This window comes from Sinocyclocheilus anshuiensis, unplaced genomic scaffold (genome assembly GCF_001515605.1).
Source record: "Sinocyclocheilus anshuiensis isolate Anshui unplaced genomic scaffold, SAMN03320099.WGS_v1.1 scaffold681, whole genome shotgun sequence".
Taxonomy (NCBI): domain Eukaryota; kingdom Metazoa; phylum Chordata; class Actinopteri; order Cypriniformes; family Cyprinidae; genus Sinocyclocheilus; species Sinocyclocheilus anshuiensis.
In genome coordinates, this window is record NW_015537978.1 from 523,598 (window position 1) to 547,139 (window position 23,542).

General features: G+C 38.3%; 1 protein-coding gene across 1 annotated transcript in view; it reads left to right on the top strand.

Moving 5' to 3' along the window:
- The window catches only part of LOC107672682 (spectrin beta chain, non-erythrocytic 4-like), a 31,875-nt gene that overhangs the window by 5,495 nt on the left and 2,838 nt on the right, over positions 1-23,542 (top strand). Inside the window, exons 7-24 of the mRNA XM_016465990.1 lie at positions 439-659; positions 887-1,037; positions 8,467-8,985; positions 10,565-10,654; positions 12,892-13,170; positions 13,814-13,944; positions 14,283-14,487; positions 14,893-15,138; positions 15,244-15,378; positions 16,186-16,430; positions 16,550-16,730; positions 17,272-17,356; positions 17,449-17,639; positions 18,527-19,494; positions 20,161-20,221; positions 21,448-21,701; positions 22,402-22,572; positions 23,351-23,393. Of these exons, the coding sequence (XP_016321476.1) occupies positions 915-1,037; positions 8,467-8,985; positions 10,565-10,654; positions 12,892-13,170; positions 13,814-13,944; positions 14,283-14,487; positions 14,893-15,138; positions 15,244-15,378; positions 16,186-16,430; positions 16,550-16,730; positions 17,272-17,356; positions 17,449-17,639; positions 18,527-19,494; positions 20,161-20,221; positions 21,448-21,701; positions 22,402-22,572; positions 23,351-23,393 (3,927 nt within the window). The 5' untranslated portion in view covers positions 439-659; positions 887-914. The remainder of the gene's footprint in view (positions 1-438; positions 660-886; positions 1,038-8,466; positions 8,986-10,564; positions 10,655-12,891; positions 13,171-13,813; positions 13,945-14,282; positions 14,488-14,892; positions 15,139-15,243; positions 15,379-16,185; positions 16,431-16,549; positions 16,731-17,271; positions 17,357-17,448; positions 17,640-18,526; positions 19,495-20,160; positions 20,222-21,447; positions 21,702-22,401; positions 22,573-23,350; positions 23,394-23,542) is intronic.

Here is a 23,542-nt window from a genome sequence, read left to right on the forward strand (position 1 = left end):
TTTGTTGTCTCTGGGCAGAGAGAGAGAGAGAGAGAGAGAGAGAGAGAGAGAGAGAGAGAGACTGCAGCATGCTGCATTGCAATCACACTAGAGCACATGAGAATCTGCCCACAAAAGCACACGTGTGCATTCATTCAGCCGTTGCATCCTCCGCAGCACGATGTTTGCAAATGCGTGAGCTCATTCAAAGAGGGTAACTTGTGTCTTCAGGTGACTAAATCTGCTGTCCCCCCCTCCCAACATACACGCACATCAGCGACTCCTCCCACTCCTCCTCCGAACCCCCCATCCACCCAGGTCGACAGCAGGACGGCGAAGCGATTCCGGGCGCAGCGCTGAAACCAGAGCTTCGCCCCTGACGTGGACGCAAGCAGGCGAAGACGCAGCGTTTAGTTCTCATGTGGCTTGAAGGATTATAATGCAGTGATTTTTTTACAGGAAACAGCCCCACCGAAGGTTTCTGTAGGAGACCAAGCGCTTTCAGTGGGTGTCTGTCTTGCGTGTGTGCGTACCGGTTGTTTTTTCTGAGCCGTTGGACTGACGCACGGATACTGCAGCAGAACTGCAGGGGCCTGGACGCTAACCTGGAGGACATGAGGACCCAGTGGTTCCCCCACCCCTAAGCTCCAGACCCCACTGCTGCTGCACATTCTGCTGAGGTGCTGCTCTCTCCTCTGCTCTGGGCATTTTTGGGATGTGTGTGTGCTGGTGGTGCAGGTGAAGAGGTTTTCGTGGTGCTGCAGTGTTGTATTGATGTGGAGTGTACAGGGCCTGGTGCTGTGTGTGTGTGTGTGTGTGTGGAAATGATGGCTAAAAGATTGTGACAGAGTGTGTATGTGTCGTAGCTGTCTGCTGACTGCTCTGTGCATGTGTGTGTATGGTGTAGCTGAGCAGAGCTCCCAGAGGCCGATAGGATGCTGACAGCTCGCGATGGAGCTCGAGATGAAGCTCAGAAGCTGCACAGGAAATGGATGAAGCACCAGGCCTTCATGGCCGAACTGGCCCGTAACAAAGAATGGCTCGCCAAGATCGAACAGGTGAGTCACAGGCAACGAAATTAAAGAAATGGGATGGTGAGAAGAAGGGAAAAAATTTATATATGGGTGGGCACTTTGTACATAAGGTGCTTTTCAGGCAACTGCATGGGCTCCGACTCCTTTCCAGCACATTGGCTTTATGAGCACAGTTTCTTCGTAAATATATATAAATTTATAAGGATGTAATTTTTTTTTAAGAATTTAATTTTTTCAGCATTGATGCATTAAATTGATCAAAAGTGTCAGTAAAGACATTTATAATGTTACAAAATATTTATTTTTTAAATACATGCTATTCTTTTGAACCTTCTATTCATCAAAGAATCCTTAAATGGTTTGCCCCAAAATATTAAGCAGCACAACAGTTTTGAACATTGATAATAATAAGAACTGTAAATCAGCATATAGAATGATTTCTGATGGATCATGTGTCTCTGACATCTGGAGTAATGACTGCTGAATATTTAGGAATAAATTGCTTTTTAAAATATATAATAAACGGTTATAATATTGTAATAATATTTCACTATATTACTGTACTTTTGATCAAAATAAATGCAGCCTTGGTGACTTGGTGTCTCTTGGTTAATAAATGTAAATGCTGTTCCTAGACCTTACTTTTATCCTGGGAATTGTGGAAAACATTACCGAGCCAGTATGAATTCTCAGTTGAATTTAGAGCGCATGAGAAGTATGAAGGAAATAAGACTTGTGTTAAAAAATTAGCTGAAAACAGAAAAGATTCAGGATCTGTTGAGGGAAGATTCAGGAATGGTTTAGAATGAATTGAGAAAAGATTCAGGATTGGTTGAAAAAAGATTTTGGATTGAAAATTGATTATGAATGGGCCGAGTACAGATTTAGCTTTGGTTGTGGTTTAGTTGAGGGCTTTTGGCCTTGATTGAGGATGAACAGAGAATAGATTTGAGGCGAATGCTTGATGGTTGGTTGAGAATGGGTTTAGAACAAATTTGTGGTTGATTGGAGATGAACTGATGACAGATTCTGACATATAGGTGTAGACTTTGGGATGTTTATTCAAAAAGGAGTGAATAGTGTCCTCTGTAATCATGCATGTTTTTTTTTCTTAAACCAGTGTTGAGATAAGAAAAAAACCCAAAATCGCCATAGATTGCAGGAAATCCAATGTTTGTTGAAACAGCAAATTTTCGATTATGCAACCTTCATCAGGCATCTAAAAGCAGAGACATGGCACACATAGCAGTGTGCAGGATTTCTTCTTCTCTCTTCGTTATATTTCCCATGTCCAGTGTTTCTACCTGAAACCATTGAGGCATTTGAAGCATGTTTTTTATTGTTGTGTATTTAAATCAACAAATAAATTTAGTATGAGATGCCAGTAAATAAAGCAAAAAGATTTTTCAGTCAATTTTATTTTTAAAGCACAATAAAAACAACAATCGTTGACCGTTGTGCTAAACAACATCATATAATAGTGCTAAATAAGTACTTCCATATTTACTAATTAATAACAAGGTTAAATACATTTTACATATATTGTTTTTAATGGGTATTGGATATTTAGGTATGCATACTCATTTATACAATATACCATTTTTTATTTTAGATTACTTTTGCAGTCATCTAACTTATAGATGTAACACTACATTACAACTACAGTTTCACAGTTTCTTGAAGGATGCTATCTCACTTTTATAAAACATTTCACATTCTCAAAATAAATGGCTATCCATATTGTAATGTTGTGATGCTTACATTCGCTTAAACACCAAAACACTGATCTGACATTGATGAGAAATGTTGATTTTAGATTTCCGTGTGTTATTGGCCTTGTATTAGTTATCAGCCAATTATCAGCTTATTGGTGTCAACTAGAATTTTAACATTTTCGGTGTGTTCCCATTTAAGATCTTATTTCTTATCTTATTTTTTAAATGTCACTTGCCATTAAATGTTATATAACATGTTCGGTTTCAGTTGGTCTATGGTGCCTTATGATGCCCTGCAATACAATATTTGATCCCAGGTGACCTGTTCTGATCCGGTACATGCTGTCCTGAAAGATTGCTTATCATGGCCTAATACATAACAGGACATCTCGGTGCAGCTGAAGTGTGATGGCTGGGTTTCGAATGGCACTGTGAAGTGTCTGAAACCATAGAGCACCTTGTGTGATGGCAGGGACATTAATATGATTAGTATCATGTAAATCAGTCTAAAGGTATGATGGGTATTAATGGGATATTTGCTTGTATTGCTGATCACAGAAAATGGTAAGGAACCATGACATGATGCATTGTGTGTCGCTGTATGACTGCGTAGACGCCGCTACTGTTCTTCTTTCATGTTGACAGTGGGTGGAAAGCTGAGAATCAGCCTCACTGATGTGCTAAATGTTGTGCTGAATTGTCTCAAAAATATGTACAAAACCGAAACCAAGAATTAAACTGTGCAAAATATGAATTCATTATCTGAATCCATGAAGTGGCATATGTGTGTGTGATTTTATGGTAGATGTATGATGCTGTGTGGACCGAGATGCTAGTATGTAGTAGTGTTGCAAGTGTGTTTTCTCTATTTTTGTGTTATATTGCGGTTGTGATGGCAAGAAGATCTAAACATAAGTGAAGGAGCTCTTCCACAAAGGTTTCTGTCTTAATGGAATAGTGTGTTTTTAAGTGGTAAACAATCCAGCTCTGACTAGAAATTTCAGATGCATTTTGCTGCATTGATGATTTGGTTAATAATATCTCAAATGCCTTGTTGCTGAATCGTCACTGTGTTCCTGTGGTGGATTTGTACCGCAATACTCTGAATTACAACATGTCTGAATGTCTTTAGATGTTGTCGGCCTGCTATCTTTCTGTTTTGGCCTTGTTTTCTCTTCTCATGTTTCTTCCGTGTATGACTGAATGAAGTTTGGTGCTATTTATACAGTTCACCAAGGAATAGATGATGTAAGATTCTAAACTCTGTAGCCTTTAGGCTGACTGCACTACTTTGTAATAATTAAGCTAATCTTTATTCAAGCTGATTTTAAATGTCACTCGTGTGTATTTTCCGATGCTTCTGTGTCAGAGCTTGCCTAGAGGAGAAGCCCTCTTACTGGAATGATTAAAATCAACTATTCGTTTCCAGACTGGTTTATACTCTTAAAAAATCTTGTCATGTGGCAAGAAATACTGGTTCCGTTAATAGAGTTCTTTTTAATGTATGTGACATAGGGATGGTAAATATATATTTTTTAAATCAGGCAGACTGAAAGATCAGCAATTCAAACAAACAGACATTTTAGCATGTATATTCAAAATGTTTAAAGAATTTTAACCCAGTTAAAAGAAATAAATAAAGGCATGTTTCCACACTGTTTTTCTCTAAATATACAGGACAAATTATATTTGTATGGATATTGGTTTATATTATTTTTATTTATATTTACTTTATATGCATATAATTGATAAACACAAATACAACATTATTATTTATTTATTGCTACAACCTTCTAATCCCATACAGTCAGACTTAAATGAACATAAGTATTGAAACATCTTTGTCTTAACTTTGTCTTAAGAAGAATTGCTAGTGTACTAGTTTAAGGACGTAACTAGTCTTTGGGAAATGTAATTTACAATTAAAAAGCATTAAGATATCATCACAGTATTGTCTGTGTTGCATAAATTGTTATCATTATAAAAGTCATTTTGAATATATTGTGAATATTCAATGGATCGCCCAGCCCTAATGTAACATGGATCAGTGTCAGATCATGGTTTGGGAAAGTGTAATATCATTGCATTACATAACATCTTCAATTGTAATAAATGGTGCGATTCTTTCTTTTCTTGATCTGTAAATGCCAGTGGAAATCAGCAGCTTCTTGGCTACTCTATGTGGATGTGACTGTCATGTATCTCCAGGCCTTTTGTGAAACTTCTGATTAATGTTGTTCTGGTACTTCAGTGCCAGTGTTTCGCAAAGCTTTATTTCGGGTGATTTCAGTGGACCATATCAAACATGCAAACCAATCTCATGAGTGAAATAGCTTTTTATAATCTGAATCCTGCAGTGAATTAGATGAATGTAGAAAATAGTTTTTTTCCCCCCACTAAGTCAAGTCAAAGTTTTATGTCTTTGCGTGTTGTGTGTCTGACTTTGAATTGTCAGATGTTTGCTTGTTCTGTTCAGTTTGAAGAAGGAGAGTCTAATTCTGCTTTCTGAGCAATTTGCAACATGCTTCCTTTTCTCTCCCTGTTCTTCAGGATTTTGTTTCAGGACTACAGCTGTGTCAGAAATCTAGGACCTATTTTACAATTGTGCAGGTCATTGTAGAATTTAGAATTATTTTATTTTATTCTGTAGAATTCTAGATGTCTCTTTTTTAATGAATCAGTGTTTTTGGAAAATGAACATTTATAAGGAATATGATTGGTTCAAATAATAAAATCAGCAATTTAGTTACGCTGATACTATTCGGTAATATTCAATCATTCAACTGTTGTTTGAGCTGCGTGAGCTGAAGCTGAAGAGTGAATGAACACTGGTAAACTGAAGCACTTTACTAACGGATGAAATAACTCAAGCAAACGCATCCTATATAAGATCAATCAGCTATGTATACAACATTACAACTTACATTTTCACAAATTAACTTGTGCAAGTTAGGATTGTTGTGCACATTGTGGATGCATATGCTAATGATGCTCTGATTAATGTTAATTCTTTGACAGATTGGCGGTGCACATCTTGCACTCAAGTTTAATTTCGTCATCAAAGAAAAATACATACTTTAAAAGTCACCGGATCATTGTTTTTATGATTGTTAATTGCTGTAACTTTTGTGTACTCGGCTACTCATGCCCATCCTTAAACCAAATGTAATGATTAGTATTGGTGCATCTTAAGCTAAAGCCACAGCCACAGAATCATAATTAAGAAACATAGGATACCATTATAATAAGCTTTATTACCTCAGATTCATAAGTTCATACGTTTCATATTATCCTTAATCATTTTCAGTGATGGAGGGCTCTGAATTTGTCCTGAAATCTCTTTAGCACTCAAAAATTAAGCAAATTAACAATTAAAAAAATACTATTTGTTTCCTCTTTGATGCCAATATGTGTCAGAAATATTGTCAGACATGGCATGTTTTGCAGGAGAAAGTTTCTTCATTTTTAGCACTTTTTTTTGTTTGGCTGAACTAAGATGGCTGCCAGTATTTCCCGAACCTGATTTCTGTAGCTCTGAGGAGCTGCCTGACTTGAGAGCAATTACAGCATCACACACAAACACACTCAAGATAGTGGTACGTAGCCGCGGAAACGCGTGTGAATGAGGCTGTAACCTGAGAAACAGCAGAAGCAATGACACCACGTCCCACTGTGATTGGAGAACTCTTCGTCCTTCTGGAAGAGTTCCCGCCCCCTCCCCCACTTCCAGACTCACTCAGCACAGCATCCTCAATGACAGACAGGCGGCTCGACCAATCACAGGACACGATGATGTCCTTAGAGCTGACCTTGCCTCCTTGTTTCACCAGGCCATTCACAAGAACACATGATGTACTATATTATGCAAAATAATAGTTTTAGCCTCACAGTTTCTCTGTCTCTTGCACACACACATATGCAGATTAAGTAATTTGTAATACTAATTAAGTCTTATTTATCTATCTATCTATCTATCTATCTATCCAAATATATCAGGTGCAGTAGGTCAGCTTTTTTAAGCAAAAAAATCTCTCTCAACTAATGCTGTAAAATATATAAAGAATCCTGTCAGATGGTACATCACTGTAATATTAGAGGTTAAAATTACCTCTAAAATTTAAATTGTTATATATAATAATCAACACTCAAATAAAAATGCAAACATCTAAATTTCACATACAGCAGCTTTTATATAAACATTTTAATGCTATAATAATGTTTCTACTCCAATTCATTGCTGAAATATTAATGATTTTATTTAAATGGTGGCTGTCATTCATCTATTTAGATGTCTGTCTCTCATCTAGCTGTATGAATTTGTTTAGCAACCACTTAACCATGTCTAGCATCCAGCCAGACCGCCTTAGCCAACCTTAGAGTTAACTAACTAGAACACCTGCCAGTTAAGACACCTTAGCAATGCCTAGAGACCACCCACAACACCTGAGCAATGCCTAGCAATCAGCTTGAACCATAGATATGGTCTATGTATAGGTAGATGCCACAATCGGCCGTTTCAGACATGTTAAAGCATCCGTCATCTTGTAACAGTAAATGTGTCATCACTCACAATAAAAATCTGAGTTTTCCAAGATGGCTCAACATTGCACAGCCTCTGGTTGTAAAAAATGACAATTTTAATTCCTTAAGAAATGGGATAAACTTTCATAGGTGAGAATACATTGGTTTGTGTTTTTACTATATATTAATTCAATATTACAGGTTAAGTTTTTCACATTGTGTTAGCTAACGGCTTCTTCTTGTTGTATTGTGTTAGTTTAGCAAAATCATCTGCTGAAGTCTGTTGCAGATATAGATATACGTGCATATAACCAAGGTTGCAGACGCACAGTCAGCTTGCTCTCGAGTGTTCACGGACAATATGGCAGACGGCTTATGTATAGCGGCCCATAGAAACAGCAGCTAATAAGACATCTACATATACATAACTATGGCTGGAACACCCTTGGAATGGTTTGAACTCCTTGGCAACTGGAACAAACAGCCAGATCGCCTTCAGAAAATTCTAGCAGCCAGCTAAGACATCTAACAATGCCTAGCAACCAGCTAGAACACCCTAGCAATGCTTAACAACCAGTCAGAATACTTCAGCATCCATCTATCTGTCTTAGATTTTAATTTCCACCTTCAGTTTCATCTTCTTCTCCATCTTTTTGTTTTCCATCCAAGCATCCCCTTTTTTCCTGTTCCTTTCTCTGTTCTCTCTTTGTTTCTCCATCTGTTTCTCTCTCTCCTTCTCTCACACACTCTTTCCCTCTCTGCAGTACAGGGGAGCAGGCGACTTGTGCCAAGAGGAGAAATGCTGCACTGCATTATGAAACACAAACGCACACACGTATGGACATGCACACGTGTACACACACACAGTGACGTCTCTGTGACGGAAAGAGGGATGTAGATCGTTTTGAAAAGAGAATCAGGAGTGAATTTAATTTCATGTGTTTCTGCAGAGAAGAATGAACCTTTACACACTGATGCAGAGAGAGAGAGACAGTGAGTGTGTGTGTGTGTGTGTGTGTGTGTGTTTGTGTGTGTGTGTGATGGCGCCCTATTTTAGGAGGCTGGACTTCAGCCATGGCTCTGAAGAGACAGATACTCTCTTTACTTTGATCCCTTTCCATCTTACATATACACACACAGGCATAAACTGGCAAGGATGAAGGTTGAGGGTCAGAGCAGTAACACGTTCATGGATTATGTTACATTTGTATGTATAGGAGGGCGAGGAGCTGATCCAGGAACAGCCCGAGTTGCGATCAGTGGTGGAGATGAAGTTGAAGGAAATCAGAGAGTGCTGGTCTCACCTGGAGAACACCACCAAAGTCAAGGCCCGCCAGCTGTTTGAAACGCAGAACCACCGCACTATCGACCTGCCCACTAACACCCTCAGCGACCTGGACCAGCATCTCACCACCATACAGGAGCAGCCGCCCACACTAGGCTCCACCCACAGCACCCAACCCACCCTCCTTCAGCCGCGCCCCACTTTCAGCCAGCAACTCCAGAGGATACAAGTGAGACCTGCAAAAGTGTTTTTTTTTTTTTTTTTGATTTGGAAATCTAATTTTGGTGAAGTCAGGGCTGGTGCTGATCACCGGAGACCAGAAAGAGAAGAGCAAGGAGGTGTGACGGAGACCCGAATCGTGCGTCTTATCGAGCCTCTGAAGGAAAGGAGGCGGATACTTCTCGCCTCAAAAGAATTGCACCAAGTCACCCAGGACCTGGAGGATGAGATTGTGAGTGTCACTTTCTATTCGCCATATAGTTTGTCATTATATATCAGTATAAATATATAAGAATAATATTCATCATATTATTCCTTATTATTATTACTGAAACAAAATGAACAAAATAAAAAATATTAGATTATTTTGAAAAAAATAAAGTAATTGTAAACTTCAACTTTGATAAAAGTCAACTGTAAAATTACAATACTAATGCTTTTGGCTTTTTTAATTTCTTAATTTTTAAACATTAACCTATCAAGCTTTTATTTTGTTGTAAACCACAGGGAGCTTTTTTGTTGACAACAGCTGATTTGTAAGCGTTTTTCTGTACTGGTTTGAGAAGATGGTTGCGTTCCTAAATGCCCTTTATAGGTGACCCAAGCTCACAGCACATCCTTAGACGAGTTTAGTTGAAAGATGAGCTTGTATGGACTGTGAACTGAGCCACTCTGAGCCCCTAAAAACACTGGATCATGAGCTGTTCATGTGTAAAAGAACAAAGTGGCACTCCAAAACACACGATAGCTATGTTTCCAACCAAAGTTACGAATTTAACATATGCGGAAAATTGGAATATCGCATAAAACATTCATGAATAAAGCACCGTCTACATCCAACAAGTCAAAAAGTAAAAAAATCATCACTTCCTGATAAACTGGCACTAAATATCGTTAAGAAAAGTAGGAGAAGCCACTGTATATTATAATTTTTGCATATGTGACCCTGGACCACAAAACCAAAAGTCATAAGGGTCAATTCTTCGAAATTGAGATTTATACATCATCTGAAAGCTGAATAAGCTAAATAAGCTTTCCATTGATGTATGGTTTGTTATGATAGGACAATATTTGGCCGAGATACAATTATTTGAAAATCCGGAATCTGAGGATGCAAAAAAATCTAAATATTGAGAAAATCACCTTTAAAGTTGTCCAAATGAAGTTCTTAGCAATGCATATTACTAATCAAAAATTACGTTTTGATATATTTACGGTAGGAAATTTACAAAATATCTTCATGGAACATGATCTTTACTTAATATCCTAATGATTTTTGGCATAAAAGAAAAATCAATAATTTTGACCCATACAATGTATTTTTGGCTATTGCTACAAATAAACCCCAGCGACTTAAGACTGGTTTTGTGGTCCAGGGTCACATATGATAAACTACTTGTGCCGCAGGGCGAGCAGATGAAACACAATAAATGCAGTCATTGCTTACGGAGGTGGATGCCTGCTGTTTGGGAATATATCTCAGGCATTTCAGAATGACCATAACATTTCAGATGCTATGCAACGAGATCGGTCCGCTGGTTAGTCAAGCTATGCCATCCCATCAGACAAGTCACAAGTCACATGACTTTTAAACCACCTCAAGCACGTGGCGTACAAACGTTTTTGCAAATGAAGGGATTTTTTTTCCAGAAATTTGGCGTTCCATTGTTCGTTTCTGATGCGATACTTCAAAATGCATAGTGACATAATGTCAGTCTGTAATTTTTGCATGGGTAAGCACCACTTAAATATTATTCAGAAAATATCACATTTGTTTACACATTCACATTTCTGTATTTTGGCTTCTTTAGGTATGGCTTCAGGATCGGTTACTTTTGGCCTCATCTACAGAATATGGGACCAATCTGCAGAGTGTCCAACATTTAATCATTAACCATAAGGTGAGACTAAAGTTAAAAGAAAAACTATTGTATCTTTTTCTAAACTCTGATATAGGACATGATTCTAGTACATTCTCAGACAGGCAGGGGTGTTTCTGTGATAAAGAATAGACAATCACAGTGGGATATGCTCCCTTTTTTTTACAATTAGTCACTAAATTATTGTGTTAAATTAACAATTTTAGTTTCAAGCCTTAAGTCATTATGAATGCCAGAACATGCACACAAAGTTTATATCACCTTCATTAAGTTTTCATATACCCATCTACCCACAATTTTTAGGAGGAAGTGTCCGTCTAAACTGTTTGAAGGGTTAGCATTGATCACGTGACTTAAACAGTCAGTACTACTCTTTGCCCTGAGACAGTGAAGGCTTTGTCTCGTTTTGGGACACCAGATGCATCAGATATAATGAAACTCATCTGATGTAACTTCTACATTGTATGCTCATGTACGTTATTTGTACGTTCATAAAATAATGTAAGAAGATATTTCCTGCCAACATCTTTTAACTATAAGACTATAAAAGGAGCAGAGTAAATGAGAGGTCTGGGAATTGATGTATCTTATAGGCCAAGAGCCAAATATGATACAAATGCCTTTTGGAGTCTGTCAATCAATTCACTCAGTAATCTTTAATCAGTTGGATTGATTATCATCTTAATTTGTAAAGGGCCGCTCACATCAAGGACAATATAACAATAACAGTGTTTTAATAATTGTACTTCTATGAGAAAAGGGAAGTCCACACTATAACTACATGTATGACAACACAAAGCAACAATATTGTTGAAATCATTTTCAAACGATTTTTTTCCATCTGATGAACAATAAAAAACATTGACAGCCAATCAGAATCCACTTGACTTTAAAGAGCTCATGCATTTAAAGCAGCAGGCGACATAGCTGCAGCACACACTTATAACAAACAGAATGTTATCATTGGTGTCGATCCTAATATAGTTATTGTTTTAGTCATCTTTATAGTAATCATTCTTGGTGTAAAAGCAGTTATTTAAGTATCATTAACACTAATAGTTTAGTATAGTTTTTATTCATATTTTAAATGTTTATATTTTCTGTTTTCTATTTTAATTTTAGTTCAGCTTTGAGTAATTTTGTTGTTTTTGTCATTGTTTTTTTTTTAATATGTCTATGTAGTTTTTATTTATTTAAATTTATAAGCTTTAGTTTTCATGCTGTTTTAGGTATTTTAGTACTTAGAGTTGTACTAAAAGAAAATGAGATGTGTAACTGTAATGAAATAGTTTTTACAAATCTTTTATTTCAAAGTTTGTTTGTTTGTTTTTATTTTGTAATGGAACCATTTTTTTAATTACTGTTTTAGTTTTAGTTAACTATAATACATCTGGTTTGAACTGGCCTTAACTCTTTCCCCGCCATTGTTTTTTTTTTAAAGTTGCCAGCCACTGCCAGCGTTTTTATCATTTTCACAAAATTTTCATGGCCCCCAAAATATTTTGTTGTATGAATATCTGAACATGCAATATGTCAAAAGAAAGAGCATAGCCTCTGCTTTTAAACAAAACAAAACAAAGTTTTATTTAAGCTTCATATCTATATTTTTTTTATAAATGCTTGAATGTAGGTAAGTTTCATGAAAATGCATTATTCTGCACAAAAAGCTGAGAAAATATAATTTTTGTAAAAGATTATGTCTGGATTAGATTCAGAACGATGATCAAATATAGATGGAGTAGAACACTCCCAAAGCTTGCACAGTCTTATACCACTTCCTGGGTCAACATTTCATTCGGTATCATTTTTGATTTATATGCTGTTTAATGCTTGATGATTGTGTTATTTTACATATGCATCTGCTTACATACGTGATCGTTTGTTTCTGCTTTTTCTTCACCGTGTTTTGATCCAGGAATTCAGTACTCTTTCAGAAGGTGTGTTATAGCGCCTCCTACTGTATAACAGTGAAAACACAGAAAGAATTCTGTCAGTGGCGGGGAATCCTCTCATAAATGATGGAAACTTACATCAATGGTTAAAAGCCAACAATTAATTAATTATTAATTACCTGTCCTTGTTTGATGTATCATTAGTCTTATTGCAAATTTCTGGATACAATTGAGGTTTAAGCCTGAATATATTTAATTCAGCTGCCCTTGATAGCCTGGTTCTCATGGCTTCTGATTCCAGTAATGTAATTTAGTTGGCCGTAGAGCTTTGACTGACAGCTCACTTGTGTATGATTGGACATGCAGGCACTGCAGACGGAGATGCAGGCTCAGAGGGGGCGGGTCGAGGAGGTGCTGGAAAGGGCGGAGGCCATTGCTGCCCTGCGGACCCCAGAGGTGGAGCTTGTGCGTGAAGGGGCCGGGCATGTGAGGCAGCTGTGGGAGGTGCTCCAGGTAGAGATGGAACGTCGCACAGTGATGCTGGATGCCGTGAACCATGCCCAGCAGTACTACACCCAGGCAGTGAAGGCAGAGTCTTGGCTCAGTGGACAGAAACTTCAGGTCCTTAATGAGGAGAAAGGAAACGTATGTACTGTACCTAAAACTCGGTCCATCTATAAATTAAATGACAATACTCAGGAATGTTGGGTTAAAGGTATAGTTCACCCGAAAATGAAAATTCTGTCATTAATTACTCATTCTCATGTCGTTTGAAACCCGTAAGACCTTCATTCATCTTCGGAACACAAATTAAGATATTTTGATTAAATCTGAGTGCTTTCTGACCCTCCATATACAGCAAAGGAACTACTACATTCAAAGTGAACTAGGTTTTTGGGTGAACTATCTCTTTAATGTATTACAGTGTGTTAATACATTAAGGCTGATGATACACGGGCAACTTTTTGAGCAATGTTGCCGTCAGTGGGCAACCAGGTGAGACACAGGGCCCATGACCGATCTAAAATATCCAGATAGAAGTTTCTTACCCATTCTCAATGGGAAAGTACTCAAACTACATTGCTCCAAAAAAGTTGCCTGGCAAAATTGCTCAAAAAGCTGCCCTGTGTATCATCAGCCTAATGTGTTTGCATGTGTATTTAAAAGAAGTCTTCAGAGTACAGACCATAGCAGGGTTGTAAACTGTGGTCAGTGTGATGTGGTCTGCTTGTCTTTCACTTTGTAAACCAAGATTTATTCTTTCTCTATCTATCCTCTTTGTCTGTAGGATGCGGCCAGCACTCTTAGGTTACTGAAAGAGCAGTTGGCATTAGAGCAAACAGTGGAGAATTATGCAGAGACAGTGAGCTCACTGTCCCAGCAGTGCCGTCGCATGCTTGAGCTGGGACATCCAGATAGGTAAATAAATATACACAGATGTGTGAAAAAAGCAAAAATGATTGATTTCTGAAGAATCACGTGACACAGAGGACTGCTGAAAATTCTGCTTTGCAATCACAGGAATAAATTACATTTTAAAATAGAAAACTATTTCACAATATTACAGTTTTTATTATGTTTTTATCATATAAATGCAGCTTTAGTGAGCATAAGTCGAATTTTTTAAAATTCCGCCCCAAATGTTGAATGTTCGATTTAACTGTTTATAAGGATGGAGTGTAACCAGAATAAGTTTATCTGCTCTCTATCTTTCTCTTTCTTTCTCTCGCTCCTCTCTCTCTCTCTCTCTCTCTCAGTGAGCAAATCACCAAACAGCAGGCTCATATAGACCGGCTATATGTATCTCTAAAAGACCTGGTGGAACAGAGGAAAACAAAGCTGGAGCAGCAATACTGGTTGTATCAGCTGAAGCGAGAGGTAGAGGCGCTGGAGAAATGGATCTCTGAGAGGGAGGCTGTCGCCAGCTCCACTGAACTCGGCCAGGACCTCGAGCATGTCGCGGTATCACCAGCTCACACACACACACACACACACACACATATTGTCAAGTGTTTTGAACTCAAGGATGTAATATATACTGACATCAACTTTAAAATTGAGATGAGATCAATATTGACCCTGTTTACTTTATTAATCCTCCTATTCATTATTATGCCGCTGAAAGAATTTTCCTTTTCTGCTAATGTCACTTTGGTTGGAAATAATGCTAACCAAAAAAACAAAAAGCTGTATAGGCTACTGTTGAATGAAAATGCAGCCTTCCTAAACTCTTGCCAATAGTTAATGTGATATCAGATTTAATGTTGCAAATGGATAAAATCAAGTCCTGTGCTGTTGTTTTCCCCTGTTGAAGCCTCTGTGAGCTGATCTCTGACATGTCGTTTTGGTCCTGTTTAATTTTCCCAGGCTCTGCAGAGCAGCTTTACTCAGTTCTCCACTGAGACACGTGCAGTCGGCCAGAAACAGATGGATTCAGTCAATAAGATGGTGAATGAGATGATTGACTGCAGTCACTCTGATGCTGCCACCATTGCAGAGTGGAAAGATGGGCTGAATGAGTCCTGGGCAGATCTTCTGGAGCTCATGGAGACCAGAGCGCAGATGCTTGCAGCCTCGTACCAGCTACACAAGTTCTTCACCGACTGTCAGGAGGTAAACAAGCACACATACAGCCATTAAAACACGTTTTTTTGAAACCCACTCACAGTTGCCTGAAATATGAGGAATCATCATTGTGTCTGTGTTTGTGTTTTGTAGGTGCTGGTCCAGATCGAGGGAAAGATGAGACAGCTGCCAGAGGTGAGGTCATGTCAGGTGAGCTCGGCCAACCCTGGCACACTGCAGAGACTCCTGCACTCTTTTGAGCACTCCCTGCAGCTGCTGGTCTCACAGGTAAGACTCACACTAGCACACACACACACACACACACACAAAACAACAACACCTGTTCTGACCAGGTGCAGCAGCCACGATAAATAATTGTTTAGACTGGTTCATCTTCCTGACCCAGCAAGGGGTGCTTCCCATTTCAGTCCAGAAGCACAGTAACACTCAGAAACACAGTTACAACCATCACACAGTGCTGAATAACATGGAAACTTGTTGATGCCATGGAATAAAAAAATAAAAAGATAATTGCAACTTTTTATCTCACAGTTCTGAGTTTTTTCTCGTAGTTGTACGTTTAAATCTCACAATTCTGACTTTTTCCCTCAGAAATACTAGTTATAAACTTGCAGTTGCAAGTTTACATCTCACAATTCTGACTTTTTTACATCTTGCAGTTTTGACGTTTTTTTCCTCTGTTTACATCTTGCATTTGTTTTTTTGTTTCTGCCACTGAATAAAAAATAAAAAACATAATTGTGACTTTTAAACTCACAATTCTGATGACTTTTCTCGCAATTCTTAGTTTATATCTCACAATTCTGAGTGTATATCTCGCAAATATGACTTTTTTCTCAGAATTGCAAAAAAAAGTCAGAATTGTGAGATAAAAAGTCGCAATTACCTTTTTTATTTTTCTATCCCATGGTTGAAACAAGCTTCTATAAAATACCTATCAGAATGAGTTAAATTAAATTTAAATTGTTTTAATAGTTTTAGTAAATGTTTTAAGTGACAGATATTTTTAGATGCCCCTAAGTGTCAGTAAATAGATACAAGTAATTTTTACCTTTGTTTTTACCTTTATCTCAGGTACGCCAACTGCAAGAAAACGCAGTTCAGCTGCGTGCGATTTATGCCGGAGAGAAGGCAGATGCCATTTTGTCCCGTGAGCAGGAAGTGATGCAGGCTTGGAAAGAGCTCCTTGTTGCATGTGAGGGCAGCCGTGTGCAGGTCACCACAGTAACCGATAAGATCCAGTTCTTTGCTGTGGTGCGGGAACTGAACATGTGGATGGATGGAATAATGGGACAGATTGGCTCGATTAATGATGCCAGGTACCAGATCAATTATAGAACCATCTGAGTCATCCTGAATCTACACTTGGATTTAAACCAATCACAGTAGACCATATGCATCAGGATAATGTGTGTGCGTGTTTTTTGTTTGTGTCTGGGCGTGGGTCTTGGTGTTGGGCGGGTCCTTGTGTACGTGTCAGGGACCTCTCTGTGCTGGATGGCATGATGTCCCAACATCAGAATCTGAAGAGTAAGATAGATAACAAGAGCAAGAACTTTGTGCATTGCGTGGAGATGGGAAAGATGCTGCTCGCTGCACGCAACCCTGCAGCTGAAGAGGTACACACATACTCAAACACTGAACCCTCTATGTGCACGCCTTAAAACGTGCAAACACATACATGGAACTAAAGTTAACCCGATAAGCTTAACTTTATTTTAATTACTATGTAATTTAAAAATCTACAGATATAAAAAGGAGAAATTTAAAAACAAAAACAAAAATTTACATTTAAGAGTATAATTTTTGTCCCTTTCCATATTGCCAAATGAATTGTGCATAAATTACAATTTATATAGACTTGCATAGTGTTTATAAGTGTTTTTAGAAGGTAGAAGAATACTTAAAAAAAAAAAAAAAATGCTGGATTTCTCAAAGTTTACAGTGCTCACGGCATCATATCATAAGGCATTTTCCAAAAACACAAATGGCCAGGCTCATGTTTTAAAGTTTGCCTTTATATGGATTATGGGTTTATCTGAGCTTAATGTCACAGGGGCTGATTTTTATTAAAACATTTGACACAAAATACCATTCAAAAGTTTGAGGTTTGAAAGTTTTTTTTTTAAATAATAAATAATTACATACCCACCGATCCAGGTAAAGGAGAAGCTGGAGTTTATCATGGCAAAGCAGAAAGATCTGAATGAGCGATGGGACCAGCACTGGGAGAAGCTTCAGCAAGGTCAGTGATGACATTGTTGTAACATCATGTTAAATGTCTGCCAGTCTGATACTTTCTCAGAGTTATCCACAACCTTTATTTGTACCCTCCAGCCCAGCAGAGGCTGCAGTCCAACCAGCTGGGATCGGCGGAGCAGTCCTGGCTCACAATCAAGGAACCAATCACTCCAAATACCCGTGAGGCAGGTGGCGGGACAGATGAGGTGGAGGAGTTGATTCGCCGGCATGAAGCATTCCGGAAGGCCGCGTCCACGTGGAAGGATCATTTCAGCTCGTTACGCCTGGTTATTATGGAAACAGACTTGTGTATAAACAGTCAGCATCAGCACAGCACTGCAGAGGGTCTGAAGTAACAAAAGGGGCTGATGACATAACGCAGAGTAACATCCCCTGCTATATGTGAAGTGGCCCATTCGTGTATTTGTCTGGCATAAACAAACCTGCTGTTGCTACAGCTATGAAACTAAAAGCTACTGAGCAACTAACAGATAGGAAAGCATTGAATAATATTACTATATAAAACAAAAAGAAAAATTGCCTAGGCCAACATTTAAAAAAAATTTGTTTTAGAACACCAGATCTGTCTTAAAGATACACATTTTCAGCAGGCCTGCATGAATACAGACAAGTTACCATGATACCACCACAACCAAATATATTTAATTGTGTCTACAGTACTTTGTGACTGCTTCACACTTCACACATTGCGACCCATTTAACAGATGCATAATGGTAAGTGAGAACAGCCTGAACTGCAACCGAGACAACAATAACAATGCAGTGAAATAAACTAATTACGACCAAATATCAAGCTCACTGAACATGAAAAAAATACTTCATCATACCTTTTGCATATTCCGTAAATATGCATTCTTAATGGCATGGGAAGTTCAATGCAATGTAGGTTCAAATGTGTCAAATGTGCCCATCAGAATGTGACTTTGTGAAACACTGTCCTAAACTAAAATGTTGCTGTGCAGTAATCTAATATTAATGTTAGAAAGCTAATGCACTTGGCAATTGTGACTTTTTTTTTTATCCATTAAAATCCCTTTTCACATTAACCGTGACTGAGGGGGCAGGATTGTTCGGTTAATGTGGAGCTGGCCCTGCATATAAATAACATAAAATTAAGATCTACAATATCTTTCTCTCTCTTCTCCATCTGCAGGCAGAGAAAATGAAGGAGGAACTGAACAAGCAGCCTTCTACCTCCTCTCTCCTCAGCAGGCAGATGTTCCCTCTCTCCTGTCTTGTGCCCAGCTCCTCTTCCTCGTCTTCATCCTCCTCTCTCTTCCGTAACCCTCTTCAGGACTCATTTCTGGAGTCCAAGCCCGGGCCGGACTTCATGCACACCACAGAACACACCATGGTGAACACACTCGCTCAGCGGCTCGGATCCACCCTGAACCCTTACACGCCCGTCATGAACGGCTCCTCGTACCAAGGGCTGAACCAGCCATCGGGGGGCACGGCGGAGGGTCTTTCCTACCATGGGCTAAAACAACAAATTGTTTCAGGGTTGGATAATTCTAGCTATCAGGGGTTAAACCAACAAGTTGGTGTCTTGGGGGTGAACAGCTCCAGCTACACTGGACTTAACCAACAGGGTGTTTTAGCAGAAGACAGCTCCAGCTACCACAGCCTGAACCATTTAGGTGCTGTGGCGGTGGGAGTGGAGCCCAAACTGGGATATGCTTGGCAGCACCTGAAAGCTGACTGCTTTCAGCCCAAAATCAACCACATTCATAAAGCTGTTCCACCTTTACTGGAGGCGCACCGAGCCCAGCTCGCCGGTGGAGCAGCAAACATGCCAGCTCCTCCTATGGGCCTGGACCCCTCCCTGGAGATGATCCACAGCCGGTTACAGAGAGACCCCCGCGGGAGCCGATCTGACCCGCAAATGGATCACTTGAGGCGGGAGAGAGAGTACCGGCTTGGCCGACAGACCTCCAGCGAGCAGGAGATCCAGGCACGACTTAACGAGCTCCCGCTGATTGTAAGGCAGGAACGCTACCGTCGAAGAATGGAGAGACAGTCGTCTAGTGAGCAGGAGGGCAGCGGTAAGCAGAGAGTACAGAAACATGACTCCAGCGATGCAGAATCCGGGAAAGAGCCATCTGACAAGAGACCATCTGGGTGAGTGTTTGTGTATGTGTGTTTGCTTGGCTATATTTTGGGAACAAAACCTCCTTTCTGAGATGCCTTAAAAGTAAAAATAGTTCCTACTTAATAGTAGAATAAAATTATTTTATTCTAAAAACCAAAACGTTTGCTTTTAGGGGTACGCTTAGTGTTTGGGTAAGTGTTAAAGATCCACATGAGGAGAGTAAAACCTGAAATCAGCCAATAGTATCAAGGAAGCTTAATAAACAAAAGTAATGAAGTGTTGTAATTGTTAACTAAAACTTTTAACTAAAAGTGTTGCCCATGCTTATTTAAAATGATAATATATCATTTTCAGTAATTGAAATAAAGCTGGAATAAAATCTGAAAATTAGAATCGCTGCCGTGGCAACCAACTGAAATAAAATAAGATGAAGTGCTAAAATTACTAAAATAAAACTGAAATAAAAATAAAGCTAAATGACAAATTAAAAGGAAACCTAATTAAAAATATTAATAATAGTATATAGAAAATAATAATAAAAAAGTTTTGAGTATAGAAAATAGAAATAGCCCAATATAAAAACATAGAAGTCAAAGTCCCCGCCATGATAAAATAACAAATGTGTGTGTGTATGTGTGTGTTCTCTTATTTGTATAACTTAGTTGGCTTTCTCATCTTTTTTGTTTTTTTTTTAGGGAGAGGCGTTCCACTATGGCTGAGATTGTTGAGCAAGTGCAGGAGAGAGAAGCTTGTCAAGTATGTGTTGAGTCTGTACTGGAATTCAATATTTATCATAGATTTAATTCACATCATGCATCATATTCCCCCTCACCATTTTAATGCATCATCTACACAATTAGTAATACTTTACCGTTCAAACGTTTGGGGTCGGTATGATTTTTTAAAGGTTTTGAATGAACTGAACTTATACAGTTGATGCTCACTAAGGTTGCATTTATTTAATCAAAAATACAGTAAAAACAGTAATAATAATTTTTAATAACATTTTTCTATTTAAATATATTTTGAAGAGCCATTATTCCAGTCACATGTTCCTTCAGAAAATATGCTGATTTAGTGCTTAAGAAAGTGATGCTGAAGCTGATTTAGTGCTTCACATTTAAAAAAAAAAAATAAACGTATTCATTTTCAAAAGAAAAAACTTAAAGGGGTCATATGATGTTGCTAAAAAGAACATTATTTGTTCACCCCCCGGAGCCGTGTGAGTTTTATGGATGGGCGCATTTTATTTAATTGCTTTTGGACTGATGCATGCAGCACCCACTGAGTGGCATTAAACAGCTTGAAAGATCAAGGACAATTTTTAATAAAACTCAGACTGGATTCGTCTGAAAGAAGAAAGTCATATACACCTAGGATGACTTGAGGGTGAGTAATTTATGGGCTAATTTTCATTTTTGGGTGAACTAACCCTTTAATGACCCCAAACTTTTAAGCAGAAGTGAATGTTCAGGCGATTCTTGTTTTGAAGAAAATCAGTCCACACACCGCTAAAGTTTACAGTTTGAGGATTTTTCTACCATTTGTGTCATGCAAAGAGAAATAAGAGTAGACTCACTGCAGGTACAGTGCCTCTGGAGTATCTTGGTTTGGTGTCTTGCTCAAGGGCACAATAGTGATAGAGCAGAATTGTGATCTCAGTAATTCTCCACTTTCTGGGTCACCTTGCATCCTCTGAAACTTGGGACTGATCCCCAAACATTTTAGTCAGCAGCTCAAACTATTTAAGTATCTCTGTGCATTTTATTGTTCAGGTAAGAATGATCTTATGCAGACTTTGACTTTGCTGTATGCAGATACAGTATTTATATATTTTTATTTGGAAATGGAAGATTTGACAATGTGATGCACAACACGCCTAATTTCCATATACAACCATTAAATTTTTTTTTATAGTTCACTATGTTGTTTTCTTATAATAAACGATTCTGCTTCGTACATTCACAAAGTGTATTTTTCAGGCGAGAGGAGAGGTGTACAGACCCTCCAGCAGCCTCTCTGCACCAGTGAGCCGTCTGGATCGCCCTCGAGCTCGAGACCGCCCCAAACCACGACGAAGACCTCGTCCAAAAGAGCCTGAGGAGCCACGGAGGTCCCGTTCTGCACCTGCTCAGAGCGTCCCATCCACACCTCAGCCTCCTGCCCACACCGTTCAACATGAGGGCTTCCTGTACAGGAAACACGAAGAGGAGGGGAAAGAGAGAAGCCCAAATAGGTGTATTTCTTCTTACTAGCTGATAAAAATAGCAATGTCCTGACATGATCTCTATTGACTTTTTTCACGATTTTCCCCCAGTAACTATAATTTTATTATGAATAATCTAAGTGCTTTTCGTCGCTACTGCTAATACACTAGAAATCCTGTTACCAAGCTAATAGCTAATTATGCTAATGTTAACTGTGTTCAGAATAGCATGCATTGCTAGTAGATAGTATACGAACACAGTACGCAAGCATAAATTACATCTGTTGTTGTATATTAACTTGATGCTGCATGACCTACCCTGCCATTTTACATGCTAGAGAAAGATTGCATTCTGGTAAATGATGTACCTCATGGTAAATAGAATGGTGAATAACCACTAAGTGAATTAGATTTATTTAGAGTGATCTGGAAATACTGAATGTATACTACATCCAGTATAGGGTTAGGGTTGTATACGGCATGCGGTTCATCATTCAATTGAATTATGAATAGTGAAAGATGTGGCAACAAATGAATCCATCATTTAAAATGCATATTGTGATCAACCACTATTTTGAATATTGGAGGGGACTTGTTAATTGTGGTCATGGCCTAATAGTGCATTAGAAATGTCATTATGAGTGTGTTTGCCTGCTAATAGCAATACTAAATGCCTTGGTGAGGCCTAGTAACTCACAAAGTTATTCCTAACTTTCTAAACCTCTTGCAGCAAGTCGTGGGTAAATCTGTTCTGCATGCTCAAACAAGGGGAGATCGGTTTCTACAAGGATTCCCGACACAAAACAACACCCTACAACGATGAGCCACTTCTCAACTTGGCCATCTGCGAATTTGACACTACCAACGGATATAAAAAGAAGAAGAATGTCTTCATTCTCAGGTAAAATTAACTCAGTGCGATCTTTAATGACTACCGTACTGCCTGCTAATCTAGCTAAAAAAAAAACAATGACAAATAACCATGCAGGAATTGAATTTTAAGAAAAGATGCCATTAAAATCCCAGTGCTTTTTGCAGTTTTTGTGTTAATTTATTTCCTATTGAAAGAAAAAGATATGGGGTGGGACATACTGAAGGATTGCCCTTTTCTTTCTTTTTTATTTTTTAAATAAATGAATGCTTCAATTCAGCAAGGATGCGTTAAATTGATCAAACGTGACAGAAATCTTTGCAATATTGTTACTCTGTAACTTTACATTTAAAATAACTGCCTTTTTAAACTTTTTATTCATCAAAGAATCTTGAAAAAAATGCATCACAGTTTGCACTAAAATATTAAGCAGCACAATTGTTTTCAACATTAATAATAATAAGAAAGTTTTCTCGAGCACTAAATCAGCACATCAGAATGATTTCTGAAGGGTCATATGACTCAGAAGACTGGAGTAATGGCTGCTGAAAACTCAGCTTTTCCATCAAAGGAATAATTTACATTTTAAAATAAATAAAAATAGGAAATGTGATAATATTTCACAATATTACTGTTTTGCTGTTGTTGTAATTAAATGCAGAATCAGTGAGCATAAGGGACTTCTTTCAGAAACATTTGAATTGTAGCGTACTGTATGCCAAAGCCACAAACACTTAATTCTGTATGATCTTTCCCTTTGAACACTTTACCACTTTTTATAAATGTATGTGTTTCTAATGTTTTTAAGGACCACTGCTGAAGGGGACTACATCTTCCTGGCTAAGGATGAGGTATGTCAGACAAAGCCCCACCTGAGTGAAAAAGATCAGAGCTGTTTGGTAAATATTCTGCCTATTGTGGTCTATATTACAAGAGAGTGTGTGTGTGTGTGTGTGTGTGTGTGTGTGTGTGTGTGTGTGTGTGTGTGTTTTGTGTCTCA